The sequence below is a fragment of the Poecilia reticulata genome, chromosome 1 (genome assembly GCF_904066995.2).
Source record: "Poecilia reticulata chromosome 1, P_reticulata-male-v2, whole genome shotgun sequence".
Taxonomy (NCBI): domain Eukaryota; kingdom Metazoa; phylum Chordata; class Actinopteri; order Cyprinodontiformes; family Poeciliidae; genus Poecilia; species Poecilia reticulata.
Genome location: NC_088830.1, coordinates 24,623,376 through 24,631,558, shown reverse-complemented (window position 1 = coordinate 24,631,558; position 8,183 = coordinate 24,623,376). Strand labels below are relative to the sequence as shown.

Genomic DNA, 8,183 nt, shown 5'->3' with positions numbered 1-8,183 from the left:
CATCTGAACACCGAAACAGCAAACACAAAACTACAGCACACAGAGTTCAATGGCCCTGTCCCAATACTCACACTTTCACCCTTTGTTGCTTTCAAATGTGGTTTCCCCACTGAAGGGTTCGAGTGCATAGTGTGTCTGAATTCTCCAGAATTCGCCCCATTGTGCCCTAAGCCTGCATTGAATTGGACTTCAGCAAAGTGTATTACCCACAATTCACTCTGTCTTAAAACAGACCCAGGTGGGAAGCAAAAATCACAAAGGGTTAAATTGACCATCTCATGCATGTAATGTTTTAAATTAAAATGCAGAAATATGCAATTGTGTCTGTTGCAAAAAAAGAAAAAAAAACTATTTTCAAATATAAATTATTTAAATAATTTGTTTCACACTACATGGATGTGTGAATACTATTGAATTTTTCTCTGTGTTCAACAAATCATAACAAAGTACATTTGAACAGCTAAATGTCTCCTGCACTAACCTTTTACAGAAAAAGACCTACCGCGCATATAAAATCATTCTGCCACCTTCTTAAAACACATTTGGTAGTTACTGCTTACGACTATTTCACTCTTTATTTCTTCTTCAACAAACGAGTTCTTGTTGTACTTACACTATAACTTTTAGCAGTACAAATGGAAAAGTAGGGATTTTGGATGCTGTAGTTGTGACACGGTGGGCAAGTCGATGACCTAACATGTGCTGCTTCAATTGTCCAATTTCTGCAAGCTTTTAATTTGCACCCTCAAGCCCTTTTGTGCACTTCGACTGTGTACATACTTCAGTCAGAGAGGGGCAAAGGTGAAAGGCAAGTTTTGGGCCAACCTCAACCCACACTTGATCCGCTCCCTCTTTTGTGATTTTTGCTTCTCAAGCAAAAATCACAGGTTTAATTAATTGTTGCACACACAAAATAACTGTTTTACACTAATTAAAGTTAAATGCTGTATGTATAGCTCTCATATGTTGCCTAGTATGTTGCTATGAGGCCTTTATAATTGTTTTGTGTTATTTTATTCTCATTGTAAGCACAATTCCTCTTCTTTGTTCTCTTGGCAGAGAGAGAGACGCTTTCTGATTTATGTAAACAATGTCTGTGTGATTTTAATCTCCAAATAAAAACAAACATCCACTCAAAGCTTGCCATAACACACAAGCAAACCTCTAAGGCAATTAAAACACTGTTGAGAAAAAAAAAAACAATTTTATTTTAAAAGAGAAATAATATACTATTACATAAAAAGACACCAATAAATACAACATAGACGTCACAATATTCAATATCTAAAGTTTAAAGCCAAAAAAAAAAGTGCTGGTATGGACTCACAAAAACAGCCTTTACTGTTAAGCTCTTATATTTCCTTTTTCTTTACTCTCTGATGGGCAAGTCACCTGTGTGCACACAGTCGTGTGTGTTTGATTGTGCTCCTTGTACGGGTGAAAAAGACATTTTAAATTAGCCAATTTTAGTCGACAAGCAGAAATGTCTGACGTATTTATTATAAGGCTTGAATTTGACTTTTCATGTTTGGTTTTGCTCCTAGTTTTGCTCTCGGTTGGTGCCGTTTGTTCCTGTTTCCTACAGTTCAGTAAAAGCAGCTCTGATGCCACATAATGGCACATTTTGATTCATCTCCTCAAAGAACTGCAAACTGGGGAAATCTGGTTTGCTGATCACTTTATTCAGAACATGTTAATACTTTTTTCCCCCTTCCACTATGTTGTTGAACACTTGTTTCTGCTATACCTCACAAAAACATACCCTTACCATCCATCATGTATGACTTGTTTTTGATTATTTTTTTTTACATTTCAGTTTACCTGAAAAGCTCTGAACAAGAAAGCTCACAGTCAAATCCAACCTCACAAGACAGAAATTGATCAAACGGCAAATATAAAGCAGAAAAAATAGTCCCACTTGTTGGCTTTGTCCGATGACGACTGAGCAATCAAATCCAACTCAAGTGGGTTTTTCTTCTCTTTTAGTTGTATTGCTGCACACAATAACAGATTTTCTTCCTGGTCACCTCACATTCACAGAAGTCAGGCAGCTGGTTGAAAATTAACACAAACACACGTCAAAGTCTGTATTTATTATTGTTTTTTTTTAGCATTTCAATGCACCTTGTCACAGGAGCTGGAACATAAAACAGAGCTGAGTGTCACCGCTGTCACATTATGCTGCGTGGCTGAACGACAACAGAGTAAGAGTCAGCTCATTGTAAACAGTAACAGTGCACTGCAGCTTTAAACAAATAATTGCACTATGCTGTTCACAGCTTCATTTAAAAATACAAAATTTCATATATTAGAAAACGCTTTCTGCAAAATATGATCTGATCTTTACTTCTGGGATTATTGAAATCCAATATCCAGTGAACAAAATCATGCAAAACATTTCAACACTTTCAATATTTACTTTGCACACACAAAAAAAGGAATTTAGAAGAGCAGCTCTGTGTGGAAAGGCTACAGGTGCAACCCTGCTGCTTTCATAGGTTTTTGGAGGAAAATTAGCAACTAGGTGTTGCTTATTTCTGCACTTGAAAAACAGCGTTGTTCAAACAGGACTGTTTACATCCATTAAAGCCTATGGGTGTGTGTGTGTGTGTGTGTGCGCATGTGCGTGTGTGTTAGCATAATGCCACATAGAAAAAGTTCTAACAAGAAATTCGGAGATGCACTTGATTCTGTCCATCAATCAGGATGGCAATTCCCAAGTAATGTCCATCACATCAGTCTGTCTGTTTGCTAAAGCCTGACTGGGACATTAGCAGGACAATAATCACAAATACGGCAGCCAATCTGAATCATATTGACTGAAGCAGAATATGAACATGATTTTTTTTTTTAACGGCTGGATTAAAGTCCAGATCTTGACCGATCTGAAATGCTGTGATATAAGAACAAGAACTGTGTCGACATGAATCTCCATGGGCTGAAGCAATGCTGTGAGAAAGAGTGGCTCCTTCAATAGGGTTGTAAAAGTGAAAAAGTCGTACAGTAGTAGTATTTGCAAAGTAACTGTAACAGTAACATTTTGCCCACGCTGTGCTTCCGTTCTGGCTTCGTCTTTGTTTGGCAATGAATTATTTTGTTCACTTAAGATTTTATTCAATTGATTTCCTTTGGAACCACCAGAGCCATCGACAAAGAGAGTGTAGCTTCTGTTTAGTAATACTGTGCATTTGATTTGTATTCAGTCATTGTGCATCTGATCTTAAACACTGCAGTGGTTGCAGAAAAATTTACACGTTTTATAATCCTTGGCTACGCAGAGTGAGTTTGAAGTCAGTTAATAGGAAATAGGCTGATGTTCCTGCACTGCAAAAATTGTTGCTTTGAAAATGGAACAAAAAAATGCAACAACAGCAACAATATTACTTTTAGCATCTTCAAACACAAAGTTTTGGAAAAGTGAACAGTTCGGATTGATCAAATATTACAAAGCACAACAATGCAAAAGCTTCACCTCGTCAAATAAATTCCCTGAGATGCTATGATTTTGGCAAGATGGAAACAACATTGCCTTTTTTTGTATGCCAGTGTTTTACATTCACTGTTAAAATAACTGATATGTAGCCACAATCAAAAGGACACAATTCAAGACCCCTCCTTGATAAACACAGTCCACAGCCGTGAAAAGTCAAAATTCAAAGGTTCAGGAAAAACTGAAAACCATGTAAGACCAAAAATGGCACAAGTGTTGTATTATGGCTTACACATTTATGAGAAAAACACAGGCTGACACCCCAAGACAGGTGTGCCAAAGAAGGTCGGTACTACACAAGTGTCAGAGTTCTACATCAAATCCTTTCACAGGAAAATTTGGCAGACGGAAAACCTTTGCTTCACAAGCAACAGGAATAACTGAAAGCCTTTTTGGTCATTAGCAAAGTTTAAATTCTCTGAAACTGAACACTGGGCTCCTGCAGCCGCCAAACCAACAGAAATAAACACCTAAAACACAAATCCACACATTTTATTATTAGATATTAGATATTCTAATTTGAGATACATCCGTTTATATGTGTACAACTGGAACACTTTTTACCAAGTCCTTTGAAACTTCACTTCTTTGACCCCCTGACCTGCAGTGGGCTTTATCCATGAACAAGGTTCCTTTATACCTCAGACTGGATCTGCATGTTAGTGTTATTCTGCATTTTCTTTTTTTGTTTGTTTTCCTTCATGTGGACATAGATCAAATTGAAGAAAAAAATGACTACATTTAGACAACGCTTTTGTCTAAATGCTTTTGTCTAACTAACAGCTGTTGAGCAAGCCCCCATTTTGACAGGAAAAATCTGGGATTAAACAGATTTATCAGTGATATTTATCGAGTCACTGCTGGGGATCATTGGAGGGCAACATCTCCCCGGAGACCTGCTCCTGCTGAGCCCCTTCCGGTACGATCCTCATGCTCACACTGTCCGTTGTGCTCGGGTTCACTCTGAACTTCCTGTTGATCGGCCGCACGGCCCGGAGGAAATGTCTCTTGAAGGTCTCACTGAGAACAATGTAGAGAAATGGGTTGATGCAGCTGTTTGCGTAACCCATGCTGATGGCGATGCTGTACGCATATGAGAAAGCTATGCTTGGGTTCTGCACCCCCAGGTGGATGAGCTGCAGGATGTAGTAAGGAGCCCAGCAGGTAAAGAAAGCGAGGCAGATGGCCACCGCCATCCGGGTCACCTTCCTGGTCCGCACCCTTAGACTGCGCGGGGGCAGCGGTGCCACGCTGGCGGACATGTGTTGTAGGATCTTGAAGAACACCAGGCAGATGATGACCAAAGGGATTGCAAAAGCCAAGAAAAACTGATAAAGCGTAAACCAGTACGTGTCATTGACCAAATCTGGGAGAAGGAGAGCACAGGCAACCAGCCCATCCGGCAGAGGCATCAGACCAGTGTACATCCACACAGGGATGATTGTGAACATGGACAGTACCCACACCAGTCCGATGACCAGTACAGCTACGCATGGTGTTCGGATGTGGTTGAAGCGGATCGGGTGAACGGTCGCCAAGTAGCGGTCAAGGGTCATTGCAGTGAGGATGTAAGTGCTGACAATCTGGCTGTTGGAGTCGAGGGCAGTGATGACCGTGCACATGGCTGCACCGAAGTGCCACGTACCGTTGCCCAGCAACTGGTGGATGAGGAACGGCATGCCAAGAAGAAACAGGAGATCGACGATCGACAAGTTTAAGATGAATATGTCTGGGACTGTTTGCTTGGCACGACACTTGGTCTTCTTCAGAATCGTGTATATGACGATGCAGTTCCCGATGATGCCCAGGAAACAGATGATTCCAAAGATGACAGGCAGACTGGCACCGCAGTGAGGGGCGTCATCTTCAGCTGGAGCAAAACAGTGAGCATCAGTTCAAACGTACTAAGAAAACTACTTTATCGTCGTCTGAAAGAGATTATTTTATAGCAGTATGTACATTTACTCACTCATTTAATCTGAAATGTTTTCCCTAGTGTATGAATACGATATAACACAAACCAATTTCTGTTGGCAACTTGCAACTAAGCTAACTGTAGCAACTGGTGGGTCACCAATATCCCTAACCACTGTATGCCATCTACATGTCAACCTAATGTTTGGTGATGAGGCATTAAGGCACTTTGAAATGCCTTGTTGATGAAAGATGCTATATAAATAAATTTTGACTTGGTTTGGTTTGATTTTTGATATCAGGAAAATGTCGGTACTTTCCTACCATCACATATAAACGTGGGTTTCGCAAAACTCTTCTGGGACTTTAACGTGAACAGTGGGCTTTTACCAAATGAGGCTTAAGATTGGGCTTGTTGATGTAATAAAAAATATTATAATATTATAAATCATGAAAGAAATGGTTCCTAAGGCAGATATAAGGAGATATATTTTCATGGCCATGTCAGTTCTCATATTTAAATATCTTAGAAATCCTGTAGAGTGAGTTGAGGAGGCAAAAGAAAAAATCGATGACTCTGGACTATTTAGAGACTATACAAAGAAAAATGGAAATCGTTTTCTCTGTGTGCATCTGTGTGTAGTTTATGAAGTACAGAGAGACCAGTTCTGTCCTTTTGGCCAAAGAATTTGTGTAAAGTACTGACAGAAGAAATGCTGGCATTTGTGCCTGTGGTGATTTTATTCCATATAGTTATTTCATAAACAGAATTTCTCATATTAAACAGTTGCAATAAATTTATCCACATGTGTATATTATTTTATTGCACAATTGTATAAACGATCTCAGAATACCTTTTAATTTTAGTCTTTTTATTTCCAAAGAAAGAAAATAAACCAAACCTTTATGCATATTTAATTAATAAGATATTGCTCTTAAATACCTTAAACCATGTAGGAAAATCTGACTTAAATCTGCCCATTTTTTACTTTTTCATGCTTGTGGCTTAAAATAGGTCAACATTGACAAAATAGGTTACACAATTTATGCAACATATTTTAATTAAATAAAAATGAGGGTTTAGTTAGTACTATTATTATTAGTTGTCTTATGCCACTACTTTTAATACGTAATACAATAATCCTTGCCGTATTGGTAGAACTCAAAATAAAATTAATGTTACAATCAATCAAACACTTAACTTACCTCTTGTTAAATTTGAGTCTCCGTTAGAAAAATAAGAAACGTTCAAGAAATCCATTAGTTAAAATGTCACCTCAGGCAAGGATTTTGTTTTCTCTTCGTCTTCTTCTTTATCTTTGCAAAACTGACTATTTCTCAGGTAAATGGACGTGAACCGAACCGCAGCGGAAATCCCTTTCTGGTCCTGATTCCAGGTGTGTCTGTGGAGGCTTCCCCAGTCTGAGCGCGGTGTGCGGGGTGTGTGCGCTCCGGTGCGCGCTTCCTTCACAGATATGGGTTGAAAACGCATCCCATCTCGGAAGCGAGCAGCTTCAGAGAGTCTGACTCCGCTCTGCTCTGAACTCGCTGCGTGTGTTTAATTAGCCTGGACTTGCAGGTGTCAGCCATCATGGGAGGAAATTATTACGATGCTGGTTGCACCAAACCGCGCGCGCGCGCGCGCGTGTGCGTGTGTGTGTGTGTGTGTGTGTGTGCGGAGAGCTGCATTTGATCCAATGTGTGTGTTATTAGGTTGCTCCAAAGCAAGGTTGAAACGTCGCGGAGACCGCATCAACTTTACAAAAAGATTGGCAGAGGAAAGTAAAATCATTGAAAATACTCAGAATGTTTTTTTTTCTGTTTATTTGATAGTTTTCTAAATCCTATAATGAAAAAAGCTTTCGCGCAGTTTCTGATCCGCAACAATGTTCAGACCTGTCTGAACCGCCAGAGGGCGCTGTTTTGACATCGTTTGTTAAATCTCGTTGTGATCAACATCATTTGGACTTAACTATGGATCTGTTTTAGTCTTGAGATCCGGTCAGGCTTCAGATTTAGTGAAAAGGAAAGGTTTGCAAATGTGTTTCTGTGTAAGAGTCTGTAGGTGTGAGTAAAGTACCTGCACTCAACTAATTGCCCTACATCCTGTGGGGATTGCCATTATGTTACAGAGGCTGATGCTTGCCACTGCTGAGATTATCATTTTGCTCGAAGAATCTCTTGTCAGAATATTTCACACATCCTGACGACAGGAACAGAATAAGACTCTCCACAGTGAGCTGCAGAATGAAGATTTTGGCTGCAGGGACTTTTGAATAGGAAGAAATTAGTTTTCAGTGGCAATGAATTCTTAATTTTAGACAGGTTGTTTTCACATTACGTGTGTAAATGCATCTGTAATTTATTTGGAACCAATTGGTGAGATTAGGACAAAGTCCATCAGTTCCTTGACAAACATATTCATAAGGCAGAGACCAAAATATAAAACAATAAGATACTTGGGTAGACCGTTATGTGAAGGTCATCACAAAATAATGCCTTAAATGGGAGATAATAAATGTTTATTTTAAATTAAAAGAAAAAAATTGCAAGTAAAATTTTTAAAACTGCAGCACGAATTTGCATTCTCATTACTTACTCAACTCAGAGCCCATACACCTTTTGCTGCAGTTGCTTTGGACTGCGTCTCGGCCAACTTTGTACAAGGAAACTTCCCGAAGTAGCTCAGATTTGATGGAGAATAGCAATTTTTAAGTCATGTGGCAGAAATCTTATTAAGTTTAGGTCTTTACTGAACCATTCTAGCAAATCAATATGC

At 39.2% G+C, this 8,183-nt stretch overlaps 1 protein-coding gene across 1 annotated transcript; it reads right to left on the bottom strand.

Annotated features, from left to right (window-relative positions):
* Window positions 1-1,661: 1,661 nt before the first annotated feature.
* Window positions 1,662-7,046, bottom strand: mchr1a (melanin-concentrating hormone receptor 1a). The gene is made up of 2 exons (XM_008414682.3): window positions 6,611-7,046; window positions 1,662-5,360 (listed from the first exon to the last, which is right to left on the bottom strand). Exons 1-2 carry the CDS (start codon window positions 6,663-6,665, stop codon window positions 4,345-4,347), a joined length of 1,071 nt encoding a protein of 356 aa, XP_008412904.1. The 5' UTR covers window positions 6,666-7,046; the 3' UTR covers window positions 1,662-4,344.
* Window positions 7,047-8,183: the final 1,137 nt, after the last annotated feature.